This window comes from Emydura macquarii, unplaced genomic scaffold (assembly GCF_026122565.2).
Source record: "Emydura macquarii macquarii isolate MOO-44397 ecotype Brisbane River unplaced genomic scaffold, CSIRO-AGI_Emac_v2 contig_3692, whole genome shotgun sequence".
Lineage (NCBI taxonomy): Eukaryota > Metazoa > Chordata > Testudines > Chelidae > Emydura > Emydura macquarii.
In genome coordinates, this window is record NW_027133829.1 from 2,155,245 (window position 1) to 2,182,861 (window position 27,617).

Here is a 27,617-nt window from a genome sequence, read left to right on the forward strand (position 1 = left end):
GCCCGACAAGCAACATTTTATTCTTGTTATTTCTTAGCACAGCAGGCTCTCATGGAGCATTGTCCTACGCACAATAGCAACTGCAGTGATGGTTCAGTCTGTTTCCTAAAATAAAAAACACATTTATTACAAATTTTATTTGTTTGATTTCTGGAATAGAACACTGGCTTATCCAGAGCAGCCCTAGGCATCTTGACATCAATCAAAAAAAGTCCCACTCAAACATTTAAAGAGCCCATGTAATCCAGTCAGTCAGACCACATTCCACAGTCAATCCATATCAGCAGGGCTAGAGCGCAATAGATCCCTCAGCATTCTTTATAGATTCCTTCTCCCACCTGTTCACATCTAGAGTGATCTCTGAGAATGAAGTGGCTTGTGACGTTAGAGCCACACAAAGCCACTTAACCCCCATTCAACCATTGCTGGAGAAGTTAGGTCCGTAGTAGTCAAGAGTTGTTACAGGACAGGAAGGTAGTCCTGGATAAGGCACAGGACTGGGACACAAGGTGTAAATTCTGTCTCTGGATTTCCATAAGCTACTTACATGGATCTTGAACCAGTCACATGGTGCCTTATCCTGCTTGCATTTAAGATTTGCTCTAGAGTTCAGTGTATCTGGATGGGTCTTTAACCTCCTGGTCTACAGTGCCGGTGGCCGTCAACGGGAGATATGCAAGCTACGTACTGTAGCTTGAGTATCTGTCGACTTACAACGGCATCCCCACTGCACTGCGTTGATGGGAGACGCCCTCTGGTTGACGCAGCCTTGCTCTTTCGGGGGTGGTGGATTTATTGCCTTGGCTGGAAAGCACTTCTGAGATTGATTGAGCGGGTCTTCACAACCCGCTCAATTGATCCCGCTGCATCGATCCCTGCAGCCCTGGCAACGTAGACATATGGCTCAAGGATGTTGCAAAGTTTAATTCATTAGTGTTAGCAAAGCACTTTGGAGCACCTTGGATGCCAGTACTACAGAAGCGCCACATGGTGGGCTGCAGTGAAATGCTGTCCATGAGATGAGCTCACCACCTCACCAAAACACCCCACCGCTATACCAGTTTATGACCCCCCCTAACAAAGGAGCCAAGGACTGTGCATTTGGGAAGAGTGAACTCTACTTTTACCCTGTACAGCTCACACCTCCAGATCAGAATGGAGGTGTATTTGCCGTGAAGAGTGAAGAAATTCTCATTGCTCTTGCTGTCACTGTTGTATAGAAAGACTGAGCTAACTTCTGTCTGGGTGGTGTTAGCCTGGTTCCTTTGGCCAACACTGAAGTCATTTAAAAAAAAAAAATCCATCTACCGGCATCACTGCTACATTTAAAGGTCCGTAAGCGTATCAGTCATAAAGTCCTGTCCCTTGGGATTTATAATTCAGACATACTTGCTGTGGATCAAATCATGGCAATACAAGGGCCGAGCCCAGAAATGATTCATTGTTACAGTCAAGAGAAACCAATGGTTCTTCTGTTTATAGTAAAAGGAGTGCAAAAAAGTGTCCAAGTTTACAAGCTTTAAATGCCTGCTTGCATGCCAGACAGAGAAAGAGTTCTGTTTATGGTTAAGTGACTTTTTCAGGCCAAACTTCTAATACGATTCTCCCCATCACCACCTTTTAAAGTTACATATTTTTGGAAAATCAGGTTTGAAGTGTGGCTTTTGTTCATGAAAAATACATTTTTTTAAATATCTTTAGTATGCAGAAAGAGGTTTTGTTTTGCTCATCTGGGATGGAGGAGGCCATCAGACTATAGTGGCACCAGAGGAGGAAGTAAAACCAGCTGCTAGGCCCATTTGGTCCGTAGACAGTGCTCCACCCTCCACCATTACAGTCAAGGACCACTATGCTATACTGGCAATAGGAGGTGAGGAGCAGACACTGATGGCTCAGAAGCAGCCGCCAGCTGGCCCCAAGACCAGTAAGCTCATGGCCATTGCACCCTGGAGGCAGCGGTGGTGGCATAGGTGGCTGGTGGTCATGGACTCCCTTCTGAGGAGGACGGATGCATCCCTCTGCCAACCTGACATGCTGTCCCAGGAGGTGTGCTTGTAGCTTGCATCCAAGAGGTTACAGAAAGGTTTCTGAGGCTCATCCATCCCTCTGACCACTACCCCATGTGGGCACTAATGATACTGCCGGGTCTGACCTGAGCCAATCAGCAGTGATTCCGGGGCTCCAGGAGCGAGGGTGAAGGAGTCAGGGGCACAGGTTGTGTTCTCAGCTTTCCTTCTCTTTAAGAAGGAAGGCCCAGGGTAGGAACATCCAGGGCATCCTGGAGACAAATGTGAGGCTGCACAGATGGTGTTGACAGGAAGGCTTCCGCTTCCTCAACCATGGGATGCGGTTCCAGGAAAGAGGACAACTGGCAAGAGGTGGGGTCCACCTGACCACAAAGGGAAGGAGCATCTTCACACACCCACTTACCAACCTAGTGAGGAGGACTTTAAATAGACTCATGGGGGACAAGACCCCAAAGAAAGTACAAAAAAAGGTGACCTTCACTGAGAGCTAGATGTTTGGGGGGAGAACAGAGAAATTACAACTGGATGTTCAGAACAAGAGTGAAATCAGTGGGGGAAATCTGCTCAACCTCTTAGATGTCTGTACAAAAATGCAAGAACTATGGGGAATAAACGGGAAGAACTGTAAGTATGAGTACATAAGCTAAATTATGACTTAATTGGCATCACAGAAGACTTGGTGAGAATGTCTCATGACTGGACTATTGAGAGAGAGGAGAGTAGCTTGTTCAGAAAGGGGAAAAAAAAGAGGGAGGAGGCGTTGCAAAATACATTGTTCAAGATCCAGGAGGAGGTGAGAGGCAGACCTGTTGAAAGTCTCTGGGTAAAGATAAAAGGAGCAAACAAAGGTGATGTTTTAGTAGGAGTCTGCTATAGACCACCAAATCAGGAAGACAAGGTGGATGAAACATTTCAAGAACAAACATCCAAAAAACACAATAGTGGTAGTAATGGGGGACTTCACCCTAGACAGCTGTTGGAAAAATATGGCAAAACAAAATTTTCAATATGATCTTGGAATTGGAGACAATATTGTGTTTCAAAAAGTGGAGGAAGTAGCCAGGGGGCAGCCATTTTAGATTTGATTCTGACCAACAGGCCACAATTGGTTGTGCATCTGAGGCAATTTAGGTAAAAAGTGATCATGAAGCTACGGAAAAGTAAGGAGTGAGAACAGAATAAGGACAGTAGACTTGAAAAGTAGACAAACTCAGAACTGGTAGATAAGATCCCATAGGAAGAAAATATAAGGGATGAAGGAGTTCAGGAGAGCTAGTAGTTTCTCAAGGAGGCAATATTAAAAGCACAACAACTGCAAGCTATCCTAATGCAAAGGAGAGATAGGAAGAATAGTAAGAGACCAATATGGTTCCATCAGGAACTGTTTAGTAACCTGAAAAAAAAAAAAATCAAGAAGGAATCCTGCATAAGGTGGAAACATGGACAAGCTGTTAAGGAGGAATACAAAGAAGAGCACAAGCATGTAGGGACAAAAATCAGAGAGGCTAAGGAACAAAATGAGTTCCTCCTAGTACGGCTCATAAAAGGTTCTATAAATGTTAGTGGCACGGGAAAGAGGAAGAAAAAAAATGTATACCCTCTACTTAGTGGGGATGGATAGCTAATAACTGAGGACATCAAGATGACTGATGTGATACATCTTGATTTTAATAAGGTTTTGACACAGTCCCACATGACAGTCTCATAACCAAACTCAGAAAAGTTTCTAGATTAAGTTATTATAAGGTAGATGTACAACTGGTTGTAGGACCATACTTGAATAGTTATCAATGGCTTGCTGCGAAACTGGGATGGTGTATCTATCGGGATTCCAGAGGGGTCAGTCCTAGGTCCTGCACAATTCAATGTTTTCAATAATGACAGAGTGGAGTGGTGAGCGTGCTCATCAAAATCTGCTGATAACTCCAAGATGGGAGAGGTTGCAAGCACTTTGGAGGACAGAATTAGAATTCAACACAACACTGATAATTACAGAATTGGTCTGAAATCAACAAGATGAAATTCAGTAAAGTCAAGTGCAAAGTACTTCAGTTCGGAAGAAAAAAAAAAAAATCAAATGTACAACCACAAAATAGGGAACAATGAGCTAGGAAGTAGTGGTGCTGAAAAGGATCTGGTGGTTATAGTGGATCACAAATTGAATGAGTCCACATTATGTAGTTGTGAAAAAGGATAATATTCTGGGATGTATTAACATGAGTGTTGTAAGTAAGACACAGGAGGTAATTGTCCCACTACTCCAGCTGTGGCCACACCCATGCCGAGTACAGAGTCTAGTTTTGACTGCCACATGTTATGAAAGACGTGGCTAAATTGGAGAATCCAGAGAAGAACAAGTGATACAAGGTGTAGAAAACCTGGCCTAGGAAGGAAAGAAGAAACAGGGCATTATTGGTCATGAGAAAGGATGACTGAAGGGGGACCCAATAACAGTCTTCAAATATGTTAAGGACAGTTATAAAGTGGGCAGTAATCAATTGTTCTTCATATCCACTGAAGGAATGGGCTTAGTCTGTAGTAAGAGATTTAAAATGAGATATTAGGGGGAACCACACTAAGGATAGTCCAGATATGGAATAGTTTTAGAAGGGAGGTCATGGAATCCCCATCATTGGAGGTTTTTAAGAACAGGTTGGACAAACACCTGTCAGGGATGGTGTAGGTTTATGTGGTCCTACACCAGCACAAGAGACTGGACTTGAAGACCTCTCAAGGCCCTATATTTCTATGATTTTATGTGAGGCCTGATTCAAAATCCCATTTAAAAAAAAAAAAAAAAACCAACAAGAGTCCTTCCATTAACTGTAATGGGAACTGGATATCTGCCATACTGCAGGTGGCTAGGCAGGATGATCTTTTCTAGAAACTTGCAGCAGCATGGAAGAGTCTACGCATCTCAGTAAATAACTTTATACTAAGGTACATTATTTCCACAGCACTCAAGTGTGCTGAGTGCTTTGCAGAACGAGTGAAACAATTAAGGTTCTTACCCTAAACAACTTAATGCTACATAATGAGACACTTGTGGACAAGTCAATAGCAACTGGGTTTGAATCCCAGGAACTCTGAATCTAAAATGAGGAGCCTCTGCTGACTAACCTAGAGAACACACCTCCCTTAATTCAAAAGCTATAGCAGACTCATAAGCCTCTCTGGGTATGTCCACACAGCCAAGCAAGCTGCCGAGCCTGGCTCGACAGACTCTGGCACGTGCTACTGCACTAAAAATAACTACATAGACAGCACTTACATTGCCCAGGCTGACAGCGTGGACTCTGAAGCCCACCCCCTCCCTAAGCTTCAGAGTCTGAGCCACAACGTCTACACTGCTATTTTATTGCTGTACAGTGAGCCCAAGTCTGCTGAACCAGGCTTGGAGGCTCGCTGCTGCATGGACACACTCTGACATTCAGGCTAGCCACTAGAGTGAGACAAAGCACATCACTGCATTAGCATGTTACAAGGACCTGGTTCTGCCAACAAAAATAGGCGTTATGAGTCTGATCCAGCTCCCACTGAAGTCAGTGGCCAAAATCCTACTGATTTAGAGGGTGCAAGATAACGCTTCATGCACAGTGTTAGCCGGACTGGGCTATAGCAGTTACTTGAGTGATGACAAATGGAATGACTGTAACAAGGGGTGAAGGAAGGAGATGATTTGCAATAACTGCAGGAGCCAGTTAAGTTCAGGTACATGAGCACGTTGAGGGTGACTAATTGTAGCTTCTTAAAAATGAGAAAACTCATTTCTTGAAGGTAAGATAGCAGATGTGAATTTTTAGGAGGCATAAAGCCCTCCCTATTCGGCAGAGCACTGTGGCACATGCTTAATTCAATTGCCTGGTTTCAGAAAAGCATCTCTAGTCACCACGCTTCCCTAATCATCAAAGCATGTGCTTACCTCCTGGTAGCCCCAGTTTAGGGATGAGTTTAAGTGCTTTGCTGAACCAGGTCCCGAGTGATTAGTAATATCCACACAGAAGTAGGTCCATTAAGTTGTTCTAACTTGTGCTTCCAGTGAAATGACACTAGCACTTTACACCTCAATAGCTCGATTGTCTGCCAATATCTAATCGTGTCGATTTAAAGTACAACAGTTCTTAGCTGAAATAGGACAAGTGTAACCATTTTGAAGTTTGTTACATAATAACTGAAAGTATTGCAGATTGCCAGTAAGCCTGATACTGAGATCTAGACAGTGAGCAGCTTCAATGGGCAGTAGTCTTCCTGTGGACCAGTGCTAGCAAGCCAGCAGATTTTTCTAAGAAAGCCACTAGGACGGTGATAGTCTAACTCAGCACTGTGTTACTGTGTCTACATGACTAAGTACTATTCAATAAAGCTGTGCAGATAGCACGTGGCTTGTAAATTAAGCAATTGTTTACAAAACAGTTCATAAGTACTTTAAAAATGAACATCGATATTTACACCACAGACTTTGGGGACTCTAAAGCACTTTCACAGTCTGTTGTTAACTCTCATACACCTGATGGAGGTATTTGGGAAGAAAAATATCACCATTAAAATAAGGAAACTAAATAAAAAACAAGCTAATTAGTTTAATCAGCCTCCGTTTCACTGTTCTAACTAGAACCACATAGAATTTTGCTAGCCAGGATTTGAGATGTTATGGAATTGAGGAAAAGATTATTACTTGTTGCAAAGGTTTTGTTTTCCTGAGTGAGTTTAGTGTTTGTGAAAGGTATCAGCAAAGTGAGCTTAGAATGTGAAGGCCTCCTTGCACTGAACTGGAGGAATAGGGAGAAGTGATATTTCTGTAGTTTGAATACTGACTTTGGAGATCTAGGTTCAATCGCATGATCTGACATTGACTTGTTCCATAGGAAGTCTTTTAGTCTCTGTGCATCAGAGTTATCTGTAAAGTGGAGAAAATAGCACTTCTTCCCATCATAAGGATGTTGGGACGTTAGACTATATAAAAACTGATTGTTAGGTGTTCAGATAGTCCAGCGATGAGGGCCGTGTAAGTACCATAGCTAGAACTGGTTAAGCAAGATATATCGTACATTGAAACTCTAAGGGCAATTTATCTTGGCCTGTCTAAGTCTACCAACAAACACTGATTTGTGCCAGCTTTGGTGGCGGCAGCCCTTCTGATGTAGAGGCCTGTCTGAAAACTATGCAGACAGACAATCAAGAGTGTTTCTGTAAACCACCACTTCTAGCACAGGCAGATTTGAAAGAGCAGCCCAGAGATGAAATTACTGATGGATGGCCCACTGAAATTCTTCAGAACTACCTAGACCACAAACACAGCAGCAATGTAATCAAACACTTTCAGGTCATGAACAAGAACACCCAAGCCACACAAAGGAAGTCTTTTCTAGTGCTAGATCTAATTTCTCTAGAGTTACAAAATACATTTTTAAACAATACAGGTGCGTTTGTTTATTTTTTTTCTCCTTTGTAGGAGTTTTCTGACTTCAAGATCTCCAATTCCAAAACAAGATTCTCAATTCCTTGTCTTCCTTATAAGAAATAACACCCTGAATTAGGTTTCAGCTTTGACTTAGCTTGTGTGTAGGAGGACACCACAAGTCAATAACCCTCTATCGATCAAGCCTTGAAGAGACAGTTTCTGCAGCTTAAGGGTTGGGCAGTTTCTTGGAAAATGCCTTATCACTACAAGCTGGAAGGGGACTTTAGAGGCTTGTTAATGCTGTTTAATCTCGCTGCACTTCCCCCACCCTTATACAATGTGACATTGGCCTATGAAACAATACACTATTTCTTAATTTCAATGAGAGAGTTAAAATTATTCCCTACCAGGTTATCAGACCGAGATGGCTGCAGCACCACAGAGTTGGGAAAAGCACAAGCATTGTGGCAGTATTGTACTTGAGCATGATCACAATCCTGAACCTAACGTGAGAAACTGTGTAGAGGGAACATGGGAAAGAGCATGCTTTAGCCAGAAAGAATGGATATTGTGATGCCAAGAAAGTTGTTTCCTCCCTCTTGCTAATGGAAAAAGGAATTGTTAGCGGTGGTTCAAAGGGATATATAGCTAGGAGCAACAAGATAAAGCTGAACAAAGAAAAGTTTAGTTTGCCTAGCAAAGGAAATGCTCTAGTGGTGATGGGGACCTATTAGACAGTGAAGTAGCCTTCCAAGAGAATGGTGGAAGTGAATTATTTAGGAATGTTTTAGACTGAGACTGGACAATACATTACAAAAACTATGGTAAGGGACAATGCTGTGCTTTGGGGGGTGGAGGGGATGGGCAACCTCTGAAGTCACACAAAGCCAAAATGGGCTGGCACATCATACCAGCCCTTCTCTGGTGGCCCTATCAGTGTCTGCAGAACGTTAGCCTTCAGCTAGATACTTTCAATGCTGGCCTTTGTGGCTGAGAAAAAGTTCTAGCCATGAACAGATGCAATGCTAACTTTGAGAGTTTGCAGACAGTTCTAAAATGTTTGAAGTGCCCTTGCTATTCTCAATTGGGTATCAACTCTTAATCCTAACCATGAGGACTGTTAAAATGTCAAGCAGTGAAATAGTAAACAACTCTCCTCTTGGTCTTTCCTATTTGCAGCTTCTATGATAGTTAGGTCAACTGTCCTACAGTGGAAATCTTTGCGGAAATGTTAGTTCTGTCCTACAGATGCATGGAAGCTCTAGGGGGCAAGGCTTTTCATATTAAAAAAGATGAATCTGTATTTCCCTCCCTTGATCCCATATGGATAAGCACAACAAGGGGATGATCCAGCTAGAAAGCCTGTTTACTGCAAAATGTCAATCCCCACCCTCTTTCTACTGCCAAAAGTAAGGTAGATTGTTAAACAAAGCAAGAGTCTACATTATAGTCAAGTGGCCATAGACACTTCTCTGGTAACATATCCTTATAAATCATTCACTGAGGAAGTGATCCTGTTTACTCAGTCTCAAGGATAGAAATTGACCATGACCAAGAAAAACAGAGCAGGATTATCCATGGCACCTGTTTCCACCGAAAATATTGTAATGAGCTGGCTGGTTAAGGCAACACTCCCTAGTGTGCTCTCACTGTCATAATGGAAATGCCTTTTGCTAAGGATCCTTCCTGGAAAACTGTCCCTAGAGAACCCCATTTCCTCCTCTACTACGCCAGCTGCTTCCAACGTATTTTCAGATGCTTTGCCAAAAGCCTGAGAGCCAGCAGCAATGGAGTTTAGTCATCTTGATTTCTGGCACCAGTCGTTGTGAATCTCAGACATGCATTGTTGCTAGGTTGACTTTTCCTAACCAATGGTCACCTCTTTAACTGAGAAGAGGAGAAGAGTGGGGCAGCACCAGAATAATTCCTAGTGCTCATTAAAAGGGCCAGATGAACAGCCCTGAAGACTGAAGTCTTCTGTTTAGCCACTAAACAGTTTCACTTCAGCAAGTGAAATCTTTCCCACACCACCCACTCAATGGCTTCCACATGAGACTCTTCCAGGGATAAAGGTAGTGAGCTTCCACAAGCCACTGAGCTTGTTGAGAGCACCATTGGTTGACAGACCAGGCATTGAGCTAGGGACCTGCAGAACTAAGAAACAAGGTTTGCTTCGGCTTGCATTAGGAGTCAAGGTTCTCTAGCTGCAGCCTAAAGTATCCTCCGTGGCTTGAGCACAGACGGTATATCTACACAGCAACTAGATGCCTACAGCTGGCCCGTGCCAGCCAACTTGGGCCTGTGGGGTTTGGGCTGTGGGGCTGTTTCACTGCCATCTAGACATCTGGTCTTAGGATGAAGCCTGGACCTTGCAAGGGGGGAGGGTTCCAGAGCTCAGCTTCCAGCCCAAGGCCAGAAGTCTACACAGCAGTGAAAAAGCCCCATGAGCCCAAGTCAACTGGCATGGGCCAGCCACCAGTTTCTCTTTGCTGGGTGTTCATACCCAGAGTGGGACTTGTAACATTCAGTGAGTTACATGAATGCATTTTTTTTCAATGCAGTGATTGCATGTCCAATTGGATGACATCTGACAAACATGTTAAAAATCAGGCATCAAGTAGCCAGGTGGCATTAGGGCTAGGATTGTGATAAAGCAAGTCTGCTCTCACTGACTAAGACGACAATCTCTCCCTATGCTCTTCCTGGGCAGGGTGGCTTCATAATGCTCCCAATGGAAGCCATTTTCTCCTTTTCCTCCAGGTACCCCTTTGAGTTAGACATGTTGTCCTATTCTCTTTTACAGGCCGAGAAAGTAGGTACAGAGATGAAGCAGAACCAAGAATAAAAACTAGATCTCCTAACTGCCAGGCCAGATTTTCAAACACCAAATTGCCTTCCCTCTTGCAGTAGGATTGCAGTGTTTGGGAAACAAATTCCTATCGTTACAGAATACTATTTCAATGCTGGAATGCAGCATGAAACTAAACAGAAACTGCGACATATTCAGGACAAACTATGGAAATTAGGACGGGGGAAAATAAAATTCCTTAAAAGCTCAAGAGCTGTTTTCTTAAAGCATTTGCAGTTTTTACTGGAAACAAAACATTTTTTTTCACATCTGCTAGTAGTGCGTGGTTTTGTACCGACCAAAACTTTACTGCCTTTCATTTTAAACCTGAAGGTGGTCTGCTAGGAATACACACAAGATATAGGAGTTATAATTAGCTTTACAATCGTTTACCACAATATAGAAGTGGTTTAATTAGAGGGTTATTGGGTATAATTCTTACAATTGAGTATGCGAGGAGGAGTAATTCCACCCAATACAATAGAATTATGCCGACGTGAAACTAGTATAAGTGAAAGGAAAATGTGGCCCATTGGCTGTTTGTGGAAGAATGTTTATCCAAGAAAATGATGGTGTACATTAAAAATAATGCACATCTTGTTGCAGTTGACTAAAGTCTGCTAGACCTGGACTGAGATGACCAAACAGTACTAAGGGTCACCCAACAGTAATAACTTTAAATCACCAGCAGCTTGGGCAGGATTTGAACCTACAACCTGTTTGAAGGCAGTTACCAAAACCTGAACCTGCCAGTCTCCCCACCGCAACTCAGCTACACTATAAAGGGGTGGCCTTTTTTGGAAATATTCACCCTGTTATTTCTGGCAACAACTTTGACACAATTACCGGATCAGAGACCATTTTTGTGTCAGTTCCACATCAAAGCAAGAAGCGTGCTGCAGCTCTGATACCATATACTGTTTATATATAAACAGGCTCTTGATGAGACTGAATAAAATATTGTATGAATTCTGCACCTGAATAATTATGCAATGCTTTTGCATGGTCAAAACACAGAGGTGTGAAACATTAAACAGCAGAAGTTGATCACCTCACCAATGAGATCTTCACACTTTTTTTTTTTTTTTGGTGTCTGGGTATTTGCAACCTATTAGTTTGTAAAGCCAGCCAGGATTTACAAGAGTGACTTTAAATACTTTAAAAGGCTTGGTTTTCAGGAAAGGCCAGAGCACTTGCACTCTGAAAAGAGGCAGGCCCCTTTAAAGCAACTCAGGCTGGACACAAACCCACTATCTACTTTGGAGGGAAGGGGGAGGGGGCGGGGAATAAATCTTCATCCTTGCCTTTTTAAGTATCTTACAAGATATCATGTCTTTAAAGCACTACAGTAAGGACAAATACCTAGCTCTGATTTAAAGCTTTTCCTCAGCATAGCTCAAAGTGATTTACAAAGGAGGTCAGTATCATTATCCCTATTTTACAGATGGGGAAACTGAGGCAGGGATGCACTGAGTTGCCCAAGGTTACCCAGCAGGCAAGTGGCAGAGCCAGGAATAGAGCCAGAAATAGAACCCCCCCAAGTCTCTTGAGTCCCAATCAAGTGCTCCTTCCGCTAGGCAACACTGCCTAGTACCGTTTTGTTCATTTAGGTCTTATGACCATATTGTTGGGCTCACCCATCCCACCGCACTGGCATAGAATAGCGGAAATTCAGGGAGTTGAAGTTTTAGCCCTGGTGAACTTCACTCACATGGGACTGAATCCTTTATTTATTCAGCTTTTTTTATTTATCACTTTTTAAAAACAAAGTTCATCCTTTTCTGAAGCCAAATAGATGCAGCAACCTGTTAAGATCATCTCTATAAACCAGATGGCTACTTCCCCCCCCCCACATACTGAATGGAGAAAACTGGCAATGATACAATGTCACAACAGCATCCTTACAGGCTGTAAGCTGGGTGTAAATCAGGCTGCAAGGCAGACCTGCCACCCCAGTGTACATACAGATGCTGTCATGTAAGTGGCAGAGGGCCAGACAGATGACCTTGAAAAGCAGGCCAAAATAGAGAGAGTATGGAAAAGTTGTATGAGAGATCTTCTTGCCACATATACTATCCACATGTGGGAAGGCTTAGCACTGTAGTGGCAAGGAGACACATGTAAGGTACGACTAGTGACGGAGGGAACTCGAAAGATTTTTCTTCTGTTTGGCTAAACAGTTAAAAATTAAAACGCATTTCTGAAGCATATATGAAAGACGTGAACTTCCTGGGTCTGAAAAGCAGGTTGGTCCAGGTCCATTTGTTATCAGAAGCAGGAAGAACAGAAGTGCAAGTGGAAAGAAAAGATTGCCAGCAACGGCTTTAATTCTTATTGAGCCTCAAAGACTCAGCTGCAATTAAATTTCAGTTCTCCTGAAGGTTTGGGGGTTGGTTTCGTATGTTATTCCATGTAGATTGCCACTCTGTAGATAAAGTGTTCCTGATGATATCCTGATCTTTGTATCCTTACTTGTCTCTAAGGTGAGACCATTTAACTGTATCTCTAAGTTGGTTTAATAACTTTATTAATGATACAGTTAAATAGTTAAACCAATTTATATAAAATATAGAATACACCTTACCCTGTACCAATATAAAGTACCTTTAAACCAGTATAACTACATCCACACTAGGGGGAAGCACTAGTTTAACTATCAGTTTTAAACTGATCAGTAAATCAGTACACAAGTACTTGTGCAGACAAGCCCTTAGTCTGAAGTAAGGCCCTCAGTTATCCAAAGTCCAGAAGGTTTGATGCCAGGAACACCCAGCAACTTTCACCCTGGAACATAGAGGTTATCCAAGTTTTCTGCCAGAGCTTGCACACAAGACATATTCCACAAACAAAATGGGAGCTGCAAGGTGGACGGGGTGATCACATGTGATCAAGAATTGCATGGCAGTAGAGCATTGCTGGCCCATTCACTGTTCTTTTCCAGACATTCTAATGTTTGAGTTTTATAGAGGGGGGTCAAAGTGATTCCAGCGAGACCCCTTCTATCTCAGGATTGTTTAGACTGGTTTTCATGCATATTTCCCCATTCAGAACAAAAATCTAACAACCCAGCACTGAAAGCTAAATTCCAGTGGGCATAGAAGGCTCTTGCTCTTACAGATCCCATGAAGCCCATCAAAATGTGGTTCCCTCCAAACAAACATTGGCAAGCCCACTGGAGGTTTGAGAAAGGGGGTTGGATTTCGGAGGAATGGACAGGATATGCTGGGGCAGACAGCGCAGGCTTCTAGCCACAGGGAAAACATTAAATTTTAGTTTTCTGCTTGGATAATTTTAAGCCTTGAAATTTTGACCTGAGTGAACAGACTCCCATTCTCCATCTCTTTCCCCATTGAATCTGGCTCATCCTCACTGTCGCACCCCCAAAACCTCACACTCTGAGTATGGTGGATAAATACATTAAAGCAATCTGGGAAAGTGCATGCGGGGTCTCTCCTAAACTGGGAATAGCTGCTTTGGTAAGTTTGTACTCTTCAGCAAGGACTCTGGTAAACAAACTGTGCTGCTCACGGCTTCCGCAGTCCCCCAAGGCAGGTGCTATGAGAGCCAGGCCAGTGACTCAGGCCAGATGGGGCTCAGCAGCTGCTGAGGGCAGAGGCAAGAGCAGGACCCAGCCCCCAGGGCACCAAGCATTGGGGTGGAGAGCAAGTAGGAACAGGGATGATTGAGACGGGGGGGGGAGGGGGGAAGAGTTTCTATCCCTGGAGAGAGGTACAAACTGCCTTCCTAGCCCAGAGCTGGCTGCCCCCTCACTTAATCTTCCTGCTAATCTAATTCTTCCTGCTTCCCATCCTATGCCCCCACTCCCTATGCAGAGCAACCACCTGGGCAGGAAGCTTGCCCAAGGACAAAAGCGCAGTGCTCAGAGTTCGTATCCCACTCAATACAGAGAAAGGTTAGAGAGAACACCGCTCTGCCATGAGCCAGCCTGAGTTTTAATATGATGGTTTTTTGGCTGGGTCTATGACCCCTTCCACACGCGCATCCCACTTTCTTTAAAGTGCTTAAAGGCACAGAGAAACTAAGGGATTTGCCCAAGGTTACATAAGCCTGTGGTAGGACAGGACTTGCAAGTTTAGTGACCTAACCAGGGTGGTTACAACCCCTCCTGTACCTTCCCATCCATGCCCTGCCAGACTCCTATCAAACACCCCATCTCACCCCTCCTTCTCCCAAAGTAAGATTTAGCCACACAACTCCAGGACACCCACACATCCATGTCCCTCCCAGTCCACCAGCTTCACACCAGACTGCTGTCCCTTGACTTCCCTTCACCTCCATCCCCTCTCCATGACTAGATTCAATATATATTTACAAGCATTTTAAACATTATTCCATGTGTTTGTGAGGAGCCCTGTACACACACAGCCTGAGCTGCATCCACAGGTAACATGGAGGTGGGGGAGAGAGAAACTAGGGGAGCTCAGAGAAACAAAATACTGCATCCTGTTACATTAAGGAACACATATTGTTTCTTCACCCTAGTCCAACACAGAGAAAGTCAGAACTGAGGACTCAGCCTAAGCCAAAACAAAACAGCAAAGAAGCCTTTACTTACCTAGCAAGGTGATCAGTTGCAGCTGACCAGGGTGATAGTGATCCACTTCCATTTCCCCTCAAAAACCCCTCCCCCAGACTTCCTGTGCCTTCTATTTATAGCCCTGCTCTAATGACCCATTAGTTAACCCCTTTCTTGCCTACCCTGGTTAGGTATTGATATGAGATTGCTATTTATTTTACGTATCTTTGCAATAATTCCCCCACTAACGCCACCTTCCCTCCAACCCCAATATAAAATACACTAAACTGCATTTCTTAAGGAGGCCAGGAAAACAAATCTGGAGTTTGTAGGCCAAGTCATTTTGGAGATGCAATGACCTCCCCATCCCACCACAAATAGGAGTATTTTCAACAAGAGAAATACTTTTCAAACACCAAAAATGTAAATGGCTTTTCTGAATTCTGTTTCCAAACTTCCCAGAACAATTCTGCCCTGGTATGAGATATAGCACACAAAGTCTCTTTGGGGGACTGAAAATTGGAAACTATCTTTAGCCTTAACCATGAAGTGGTTATTGATGCTTGTAACACGGGGGCCTGTCGGGCAGTTGTGGCCCTTCTTCGGGCCCTGGCTCGGTGGAAGGCCACGACACCTTCCAAAAAAGGGGAATGTTTACTGCGAATATGAGTCTAGCGCCCCCGGCCCTGAGGCAGGGCGGGCGGGCAAAGCAGTGGGTTCAGTTCGAGAGTGCACGGGACGGTGCTCACTCTCTGGGTGGCAAGAGGGGAGTGGAGGTGGACGCAGGCCCACCCAACTCCACTGCATCCCAGCCCAGGTTGCCACTAAGACGGCAGGACTCCTGCTGCAACACACCAACTGGGGCTTGCCACTGTCTCAGCCACAGTTATGGCCACCCCTGGGCTACTTCCTCCCCATATCCCCAGGTACCTGCATCTGTAGGTTCCTCAGAGTCACTGGGATAGACCACGCACGGCAGGCTCGTCAGTCCCTCGGCGTCCACCGGCGGCAAGCTCCTCAGCTAGGGGCAGTTCCTCTAGGTCCCAGGGCTCGGGAGATGGCTCGGCCTCCGGCAGCTCCTCTAGGTCCTGTCCCATCTCGGGGAATGGCTCGGCCTCAGGCAGCTCCTCCAGGTCAGGTCTGGCCTCAGAAGGGGTCTCCCAGCCCTCCGGCTCAGGGAACTCAGTCCATTCGCTAGGGCCTACAGGCTTGGCCCAGTCCCAGGGGCCTGTAGGCCTTGGCCAGTCTAGGGGGCCCGGGGGCCCTACCCAACCCTTAGCAGTTGGTCTCTTGGGCCGCTCCCGGAGTCTCCACCCCGGAGGGCGCTCACTCCTGTCAGCGGCCCAGCCTAGTTCAGGCTTCAGCTGTAACCAGCAGGGCCACACATCTGCCTCCAGCAACAGCTTCCTCCACTCTGAGCTGTGGTGCCTGCTTTTTGTAGTCTCAGCCTTGGCTGAGATTCCGCCTCTCTGGTGCTGGATTGGTTGCCGGGCAGACTGGGCTGCTGGCTCTTTCTCTGTCGGGCCCTGCAGTTGTGGCCCTTCTTCAGGCCCTGGCTCGGAGGAAGGCCACTGCACCTTCCTACAATGCTATATAAAATATAATAAAGGCTACATAGAAAGGCATAAATGAACCTGGCAAACTTCAAAGGGTTAACCTGGCAAACTTTCTTCAGTTAATCAGAGTGGAGTCCCTGTTGTCATCCAAGGTTAAAACAGAAGAGGTGAAAAGTGATGCTTCACCTACTAGTTTAGGAATAGTAAATGGTTTAAGAAGGGAACAAGGAAATGAAAACAAAAGAGTCATCAGCATTTTCTTATCTCACATCTCTAATGAATGGGAGCAGTACAGAAAACAATGCAAAACCCTTACTTCTGTGTTCTCTTTAGAAGAAATACAGGCACATAAAATTCTGTTAATTAATTTCTTCCTTATTTGACATTAAATAAGTCATTGAACTTTGCCTTGTGAACTATCCATTTTCTTTATTACCAAGGCAAAAAGAAATCTCTCTCCTGAGAGGTTTTAACTTTTCTACCAGATTTTATATAATTATGTTTGGAATATATGAGTAAAATAACCCTGCATTTCAAAACTGCCTGCGCAAAGCAGATAACGGTTATTTTTCTCTTGCAAAGCTCAAAATGGAAGAAAAAAAGTCATAAGTTCAGAGAATCATTGTTCTGCTTCCAGAGGTTTTATCTGGGGAGTCAGGCGTTCTGATAGACACTACAGAAGCCACTGAGAGGATTATCTGCCTGAAGTGTTAATGTCATGCATTTGACAACATCAAACATTTAATTTACGAGGTGCCTTACAATGTAAAGACAAAACATCTCATCTAAGTCTGGCCACTTTTAAAAGAAAGATATATTAATTATATACCTATCTATCCAAAGGGGATGTTTACTAAAAATTGTGCACTGATGGAACTGTTACATAGTATGTTAATGGAAGCAACATCTCATGGAAACCATTTCAGGCTTTTTATCACGGCATTCTTTACTTGTGAATAAGTGTTAATACTACTCTGGATTCTGGTTCCCGAAAAGCTGATTTAGACATGTAAAACTGTGAATGCCTTACATATATATTGCTAACTGTTAAGTGGTGTCCATCAACGCTGTAATGCACACACTAGTATTTGTAAAAATGGTGTAACTGTCAGATGGAAGTAATTTTCCTAGTTTTGCATTGTTCATTGTTTTCAAATTACCGTAGCTTAGCCTTAGTGTGTCGTGTTGCCCTCTAGGGACTGGAGGATAACAGCCTATTACTGTGATCAGAAACAGAGTTCCTTTTTTCATTCAAGTGGTAGAAGCCTAGCCTGAAGATCTCTGACTCTGTTTCCACTGCTAACCCACTGAGGAATATTTACATAAGTAATAATAATACTTAAATGATGCTTTTTATCTGTAAATCTCAAAGCACTCAACAAAGGAACCTATTATTTTTTTCACTATACAAATGCACAGAGAGGGTGAATAACATATTTAAGGTCAGAGAGTAAATCAGTGCCCAAACTGGGAATACAACTCAGACCTCTTGAGGTCACCCTAGCTACTGAACCCCCTTGCCGCTGTAGGCTTTCCTACAGATCTTATGCAGTCCCTAGTCACTCAAAAAGTTCACTGAGTCAAATTCTGCACAGAGTTGTATTTGTATCCAATGGAATCACGGAGGTTTAAGTCAGAGCAGAATTTGGCCCACTGGAGTTTTTGCCTGAGTAGAGACTGCAGGATATGCCTTTTTAAGGTGACAGAAACTACTGTTGCCATTGTACGCTGAGAACAGTACAATATACTGGGTATCTCATCAAACCAGGGGATGTCTAGACTGGAGTTTTTGCTCCTGTTTTAATTTGAGTTAACTGATTGCCAATCAGCTTGAGTTAACTAACGTATTTGTCAATAAAACTCTTTGTGTCTGAAAGTGAAATAAAAATAATACTCACTGCTCCAAAAAAATGGCTTGTTTTAATGTGTAACATTTAACTGAGACATGTGTTTAGATTGTAAGCTTTCTGGGGCAGGGACTGTCCTTTGATTACATGTATCTACAATGCCTCGCACATCAAGTCCACCCAACCCAGGTGTCTAATTGCTATGTAGACATACCCAGTGAGGACCAACATAGCGCATGAGGAGAAAAGAAAAATGGTGGTCACGTATCTTTAGGTCTCAGGTGCACAGACTTTTGTTGCTGTTTTCTATGTCAGATTGTAAATGCTTTGAGGACAGGACTCTTTTCTTACTTGTTTTGGAAAACGCTGTGTACGTTCAAACAGTACTGAATGGCTAGCAACCCACTGTCTCGAAAGATGATGGTGTGAACACCCAAAGCAGTTCAGTTACTGTGGGACACACTGCAGCACTGCAGGTGGCTAAAAAGTCCAGTTCGCAAGTGACCATCCTTGCCACAGACAGTGCAGATGTAATGTGCAGGGCCGGAGGTTGAAGCTAGAGCCTGCTGAGTTTTCCTCTTCACTCGTTACTGTCCTACGTCCTAGGTACATAATTATTAACAATGAGCATCCAACTAATTAGAAATGAGCAAAGCAACCCCCTGGATCCAAACATCCCAAAGCTCTGCCAATGTTCAGATCCCAAGTCAGACTCTGCAGACTCGATCTATCTGTAAAACTAACATGGCCACAGAGCTAGCTAGCCAAAATAATGGTTTGCAAAGGGAACCTGTAGGTTGAGTTGTCAGTTAAATAATGTGAACCAGGAACACATGTGAGAGTTTGCATAACAAACCCAAACATGATACAATTTTCAATAAAGCAGGTCCAATTTTGCAACATGTGTTAGCAGTAAGTAGCTATTACTCCTGAGAGTCTTATGAAAACACCTGATTCTCACCTGCCCTGTAACTGTAAATTTATACCTGGCAAAGCGGGTGTAAAATGCTATCCCATCAGAATTCTCCACTGAGTTAACCTGGCAGCATCATTTATACATCCACATTGCACGAATGTAAATGACAGCACAAGGCAAAGGGCATGGGAGAAATGGGCCATTTTACTTTAGTGGGACTATGAAAGGTGAGTAATGGCTTCAGACTTATGCCCAGTATGAGGGTATTATCCAACTTCCATAAAATTCAATAGAAAGACTCCCTTAGGCTGTATAAGAATAAGCTGCTCTTGCTTTTAGGGGGAACAATGTAAATATTTAGAGGCAGTGGAAATTAAAGGCTCTGTTGAAACAGTTTGCTTAATGAGATAATGTGTATGCGCACAGCAGCCACTATGAGAGTCTAATGGCTGAAGAAGCGGGGTTATCAGAATCAGTCTAGTTCATTTGAGAACTAACATAAATTGTTAAGTGGTATGTTCAAACTAAAGGCCTGAAACCAGATCTTCAGGTGGGAGGTGAATGGGATGGCTCTATGGAAGTCAAGTGAACTCCAGGGATGTGCAGTAGCTGACAACCTGGCTCACGTTTTTCTTTTTAATGTGCATTGGAGGTGGGGAACATTGAAGATGTGTTGAGCTTTGTTCCAACTGTTTATCTCCGTATGGAAAAGTTCTAAAAAGAATGATACTTTTTCTACTAGAAGAATAGAGAAGGAATAAAATTTCTAGGTGTTTAGAGCCATGTCTATAGAAGGCTATTTAATGTCTATAGCACATCCGACAGGGTCATCCCTATTAAAATCTATCAGACTTTTTCATAAGGGTTATTATGTTGGAAAGAAAATGTAACATCCAGCCAGGGCTCAGTGCACTGTTATCATGCCCTCCATTACTGTTGCTTGAGATGTTCACTCTCCCGCTTTGCCACCTGATATCGTCTGGTTTATCCCTTCCTCTCCCTCCCAGTCTGTCACTTTCTCTAACACAGTTTAACATCCCGTGGTTATTGAATTAGGTGAGTAAAGCTCCTGTTGTTATCATGGCTGATTCTGTTTAGACTAACTGATAGACGGACATCAATGTAAAAACAAAAAATTGATCTCTTGTGTAAGGCAATCATAGCAACTCTATTGTTGATTTTACGTTATACGTGATTATTTACATAAAGACAAAGAATACTTATTTCCTCCTTAGACATTTTGGAATTTGGCACATGTTGAATGTGAATCAGTGATGCATGATAAAAATAATCCTTCAGGACAGTGTGCTTAACATTATTTCAGGAGCTTGCATTACTGTTTCATCAAACAAAAAATTTGGACAGGAGTGAAACTGAAATAACATGGATGGTGTGAGTGAGCATGGGAATTCACTTCATTCCAGTTGCTGATGTGGCTGATGTAACAGAGCTATTTTTAGGTATAATCCTTCAACCAGAAAATGTCTTCTCCTTTCTGAATAGTACAAAGCTGACTGCTAGTCAAAGGATAATTATTTTCCATCATATCATCTAACAGAGACCAACAAACAAAACACCCATTATTTTAGGTATAGAGCAGTGTTTCTCAACCTGGGGGTTTAGAGGGGTCGCAAGTGCAGAGCTGGTATTGGGGGTGGCAAGAAAGGCAATTGCCTGGAGCCACAGGGGCACCATGAAACTAAGTTACATGCCTCAGCCCCATGGGGGTGGGACTCAGGCTTCAGGGGTACAGTAGTTTGGAAAGGTTAAGAACCACTGGTATAGAGCATTAACCATTGTTTAGCAGTTAACATTTTCCCTGAAAGCTTTTAATGGGACTAATTGGTCCAGCTTCATTAGTAAAGGTTACTTACTGATGGTGACAATGGACATTTCTGGAGCCATTGCTTAGTAGCTCTCATGAAAGATAAGATTATAAGGGCCAAATTCTGACTCTAGTGGCACTGCATGAGCATAACTGAGGATAGAATTTGGCCTGAAGAATGTCTTTGATGTTAGTTCATGGCTGCACAACTTCCATCACTGCATTTTGATATATTACAAGGAAAAAGTAAGTACAGTCCACCAGACAGGAAATAACTATAAATTAGGAAAGTGTGCAGAACAAGGGAGGTTCACACAATAACAACTTAAAAGCTATTAATAAAATTTCAACTTCAGATAAGGCTTGGAAAAAAAAAAGATAAGGAAGTTGTCTTCTATATTTGAATACACTTGCATGCCAAATGAAAGATGGTGTTTGCAACAGATATAGTGCATGCTATCAGAAACAAACTACTTATCATGTTGAATTCTTTGCACGCTGCAGACAATGCTAAGATCTAATTCTCAGCATTTTAGGCCACGCTTCCTGTATCCGATTTAGTTAGTTGCAATTATTGCTTACAAATGGCTTATGCAGGTACCAGCTCTACATGTAATTCATGGATGAAAGTACATTATATGTGTACAGTTCGGGCCAGATTTTTAAAGATATTTAGGTACCTAAAGATGTAGATAGGCGCCTAGTGGAATTTTCAAAAGTGGCTGGGCACCTAACTCCCATTGGCACTTACGTGTTACTTCTGAAAATTCCACTAGTGCCTATGTTTAGGCACCTGACTACTTTTAAAAATCCAGCTCCTCTCTCCCAACTTTTCTGCAATGCTGGATTCGCAAGAAATGCAGGATCTGGTTCCCTTATGCTTTTCACCTGCAAAGGGCAACTACATGCCGGCCCTAATTTTCAAAACTCTATGTCTAAAGTTAGGTTTCTAGATTTACATTTATTTACGTGCCTACGAGAAGTAGCTTACTGTTCAAAAGTGCTGAGCTCCCAAGGAAGTCAATGGAGGTTACAAGTACTCAGCATCTTTGACAAAAAGGCCACTTCAATTTAAGTGCCTAAAATTTAGAAGCCTGTTTAGACACCCTGGCCTGATGATTTGAGCCATAATGGGTACAGTCTGTATTGTTACAGATTTTCTGTTTTATCTGTTTCTCCCTTCCCTTCAGGTCTTTATTCTTCTGTTACTTAACTTTATTGTACAAGTGCGTGTGTGTGTGGCTGCATATCTAATATTTGTACTCTCTTACTGCAGCTCCTACTGTTATAATCCCGGTCTGGTTTTCTTCAAAGAAATATTCATCATGGATGTTTGACTCATTGCCTCCAGAGTATTTCAGCTGTCCTGTAACTCTTCTCAGAGTATATTCCTTCTTTAATACTAAGAACAAACTGTTCTAAGACAGCAATCCATAGACTTTGCTTCTTCACACACATGCACACCATATGTCTTGCTCTGTTTGTAACGTTATCGTGCCACTGCCTTTTTTACACAGGACCAGGTGAATCAGGTATTAGCCATTTAGGTTGCAGAATGGATTATCTTTATTGACTGTTTAAGGCATAAACATGTAAACCTTCAGCCAGTTAGAGACCTTTCTATTTTTAAAACTGCAGGAGTTACTTATATTCTACCTATCAGGTCATTTCTGAATGGCCAAAACACAATGACCAAATCCTGATCATTTTACTCACACAAGTGGTCCCACTGAAGTCAATGGGCAAAATTCATCCTACATGCAACTCCAGGGACTTTGAGGGTGTTACATTCATTAAGAATGTAACCAATGTATTTGCACAGGGAGAGTAAACTGAGCAGGTTTTAGTCTTAAATTTGCCATTTAAGGCCTCTAGTTCAATAAAGCACTTCATCGTGTGCTTAATTTTAAGTGCATGAGAAGACCCACTGTCTTCAGTAAGATTACTCAGATGCTTAAAGTTAAGCATGTGCTAAACTACTTTTGCTGAATCAGGGCCTAAGTTCATTAGACTCAATCTTTTCTGAAATGGTAAAGTAGCAAATAGTCACTCTACTACCTCCGTCATGTATGAAACCATCGTATCCTATAGTAGTCAGCTGTAATCACATTTTGCCTTCAGTAACACCTTTGCTGGAATTGCAGGGGTATAACTGAAGGCAGAACTGAATTCCTGGATTTAATACATGTTATTAGACCATGCTGATAGAACACATGAACAAACTGAACTGGCTTCATCTTAGCATTTAGGTAGCCCATTTCCCCACTTGTTAAGGGGGAATTATTAACTGTAGTTCAAGGCTTAACCCCAAAGAACTCAATGGCAAAACTACTTTCTAAAGGCCCTGTAATTTGGTCCCACATAACAAATCATTAGCTTCTTATAATATTAAAAGCATTTTGTACAAAAGATAGTTCCTGAATTTTTAAACATTAGAGCCTGGCTTTTTTTTCCTGAAGAACTGACTTTCAAAAACATGCTCCCAGGTTGTCGACTGCTAACTTTATTACACCTTGGAGTGTTATAACATTAAAAAACAGCTTCACTTTTATTCTGCACATCACATTAAAGAGGTGTTTTACAGTATCTAGCAGTCTGTCTTTTTGTGACTCTATTTGCCAGGACAATTTCTAGTGATAAAATATTAATTAAAGCTACCTTAATAAAATGCACCATTCTGAAACAATGTAAAAAATGTTTGATTATGACAGAGTTCTACACTCAAGACACACATTAAAGATCTGCATCCGCCACCCTTCCTCTTTCAGCACAACTGTACTCACATGCAGTGCTCTGCTGAAGTTACAGAGATACCAGTGTGACTATGCAACTTGAGTAAGGATAGCAGAATCTGGCCTCGAACAAATCCACTGTTAAGGGCAACAAACTGCCTCAAAACAAGGACCACATATGCTTTGCTTTATTCACAATATATAAATGTTTAATCTACAGAAAGTCTACTTTTCTTTTTAAAAACCAGTCACCTAACTTGTGTGATATAGGGCCTGATCTAAAGGCCCCACTGAAGTAAAAAGAAAAGATTCCCATGAATTTCATTGGTCTTTAGATCTGATCCACTGAGTGGCAACCACTTATAGGGGCCTGACCCTGCACGCATTGAAGATCAGGGCAGTACTCACGTTGATTCCAGGGTGTGCAGGATCAAACTCACAATTAATTTTGCTTGAAAGTCTTTTTACAGTGAAGTAGAACGAAAGTCTGGAATGATTTCAGATCACTACAACCTGCAAATTACATCTCCAGTTAGAGGGCATGATCCACCTCACCCTGAACTCAGTGCAGACCTCCATAGATGTCCATGGGAGTAGGTTCTGGCTCATATGGAACAGGGACTTGACCATGCTCCTTCTGAAATCATAGGCGAAAGTCCTAGGGAATTCAGGGGCAGAGGGTCAGGCCCCATCTGTGTGAAGTGAAATTATTCTAGGGATATCACTGACTTCATGATGGGGTACAATGCATAAGCTTTCTATTAGATAGAGGGTTTTCAGCTTTCAAACCAAACAGAATGAAGTAGTTTTGTCCTTTCCAGTAAACTAAACAGTAAAGATTGATACAGCCAAATAGGCACCATTAAAAAAAAACCCCAGTGTATTCAAAATTAGGCTGGAAACACCTTGTTTTGGCTATTAGTTTAAGAGAAGTGGACACTTCTCACTATAACAGGAACACAACCTTATCTGGTCTAAACTGCATGTGTATATTATATATATATGCTTACAATATAACTTACAGTATTGTGTCAGGAAAAGACTATCGTTAATATGATCCATATTTCTGAGCAAAACAAACTCTGTTCTTACCATTCTAGATGGGTATTGGCTCAGAACCTATAGAGAAACACTGTACATAAGCTGCTTGTGATGCAATGATATTTATTGCACATAGACTGATTACTTACACAGTAGTAAATTGCACCAGAGTATAAATACGTTATAAAACACACACACACACACACACACAGAGGAAATGGAAACGACACACAAGTGCTAAAATAACAGCAGATTCATGTGGGCACTTGGACATAAAAAATAAAAATAATAATAAAAATATCCTTAAGATACTTTGATTTATAATATGAATACATTTACAGTACCTTGATAAAATAATATTAAAAAAGTAACTATATAAAATTGTAATATAGCAGACAAGAACAGAAATAGATTTGGGGTTTGATGTTATTTAACTCCTCCATTTTATTTCTAATAATTTTTTTTTGTGCAAGTAACATCTTCAATTAACTTTACAATTCTTGATATTGTGCAAAAAATAACCATGTTGCTATTTTTTTAAATGTGCAGTACTTTTTTTTTGATACAAGGAATTTATTTTTACTGTTCATTTTTAATTACAATGAACAAACTGCAGAAGGCTCAATGATGGGTGGATTTTTTTTTTTTTAGAAAATACTAATAGTGACACATAAATAAGCTGTTTAATATAAACACATCTTTTTCTTTTCCCTGTACAATATGCACAGTTTGAGGTAGAAGTTTCTCAGCCTGATTGCTATTTTCTGGCAAGGGAAGATAAGCACAAAAAGTCACCACTTTGCTGGTGCAGAAGAAAAAAGCAGAGGAGGTTTGTTCAAAATACAAGTATATCAATGTTCAACGTTATTTATTTTTTATTCTTGTCTACTTTAGATAATGGGGGCACCCAACTACCAAGAGCTTAAAATAAAACTCACTAGACCACAAATACACTTTCAAAAGTGACTTTTGGCTTGAATTGCAAAAATGATGAGCACCTGCAGCTTCCATGAGACTTTTCGGCAGCCAGCACTTATTTAAATCAGGCTCTTTTCCTGTGTGAGGCTACTGCTGCCGCTGATAGTCCCAAACTTTGAAGCAAGGTTAATAACAGCTTGATCCTGCCTACACTGATGGCAAAGGGAAATTCCCAGTACTTCAATGTTTCAGGATCAGGCCTCTCTGCATGTGTAGCTCTCAGAAAAACGTAACCTATTTTCTTATTTCCTTTTGAAATTATTTCCCCTGACCGACAACAACCAACTCCCCACAAAAAGATGATAATCCAAATCGGTTTGAGAGATTTCGTTAATTTCCTTGTTCAGTGGTCAGTGGCCTCCCTTTTGCTTTAGCTTCAGATGAGGTATGCTGCATACAAGTTCACCTGGCTTTTAGTTTTAAGTAAACACAAATTCTCTCCACTCTGAGAGATCAGTTTGGTTTGGTGTTTATTAACCAGACTCCTGGTGGGTTTTTTTTTCTTCTTTTTGCACCTGTTCATTTCCCTTTCTGTCTTTCTTTATGCTCAGTGTCCAGTGCACACACACCCCTCTGCCCCCCAAACCCGACACATCCCCTGTCCCTATACCTTGGATTCTGAATAGGAAGCTTTGCTATTCCTCTCCTCCAGGCTGGAGTCACTGCCTCCCTGTGTGGCCCCATTGCAATCAGACCACGTCCCTCCTAGGCTACGCTCGGTGCTGCCCAAAGTATTGATGAAACTCCCTGGACATCGGGAGAGCTCCCCAGCACTGGCATGCAGCCTCCGGTCAGCTTTCCTGGGGCAGCAGAGCAGCCTCTTGAAGGCCTTGCGGAAGTCGGGGCTGCGGCAATAGATGATGGGATTGAAAGCTGAGTTGGCGTAGCCCAGCCAGTTGAAGAAGACGAAGAGCTGGTCTGGCACCAGGGTCCGGTTGAAGACCTTGACCACATTGACCAGGAAGAAGGGGAGCCAGCAGAGGGTGAAGACCCCCATGATGATGCCCAAGGTCTTGAGGGCTTTTTGCTCCTTCAAAGCCAGGATCCTGGAGGTCTTTCTCCTGCTGGTTCTGCCATTGCCCAGGATGGGCTGGTGGTTTAAGTGGGCCTGGGAAGGAGGCGGGGGGTGGCTGCTGTAGAACCTGCCCTCACATCTGTCTATCTTCCTCATCTGCTCTTTGGCCTCCCGGTAGACTCTGATGTACACAAAGATCATGATGACCAGGGGGATGTAGAAGGAGATAATGGAGGAGGCGATGGCGTAGGCCCAGTTGGTGACGAAGTCGCAGCAGCCAGGGTCCTGGTAGCAATCCCGGGCCTGGGTATCTTCATCCCTCCACCAATGCATCATGATGGGCAGGAAGGAGACCAGGGCGGAGATGGCCCAAACGGTGCAGACGATGCCCTTGGCCCGGCCCTTGGTCATGAGGGTCTGGTAGCGGAAAGGCGAGGTGATGGCCAGGTAGCGGTCGATGGCGATGACGCACAGGGTCTCGATGCTGGCCGTCACGCACAGCACGTCCAGCGAGGTCCAGCACTCGCACAGGAAGGAGCCCCAGAGCCAGCGGCCCCGCACCACCAGCGTGGCCCCGAAGGGCACCACCAGCGAGCCCATCACCAGGTCGGCGCAGGCCAGCGAGGTGATGAAGAGGTTGGTGAGGGTCTGCAGCCGCTGCGTGCGCCCGATGGCCGCGATCACCAGCCCGTTGCCCACCACGATGAGCAGCACCATCAGGGCCATCACCAGACCCAGGCCCGCCGCCCACTGGTGGGACAGCAGCTCCGGGGGCAGCTGGAGGCTGTCCGGCGGGGAGGGCAGGGTGGAGGCGCTGCTGGGGGGGACGGGAGGCGGGGAGCTGGACCGGTTGGGCGGGTTGCACTCTGGCAAGTGCCAGCAGCGATCTCCCAT

General features: G+C 43.2%; 1 protein-coding gene across 1 annotated transcript; it reads right to left on the minus strand.

The window, feature by feature from the left end:
* Positions 1-27,617, minus strand: ADRB1 (adrenoceptor beta 1). Its single transcript, XM_067537091.1, has 2 exons — positions 26,319-27,617; positions 1-105 (listed from the first exon to the last, which is right to left on the minus strand). The coding sequence occupies exons 1-2, from the start codon at positions 27,615-27,617 to the stop codon at positions 94-96; spliced, it is 1,311 nt and encodes a 436-aa protein (XP_067393192.1). The 3' UTR covers positions 1-93.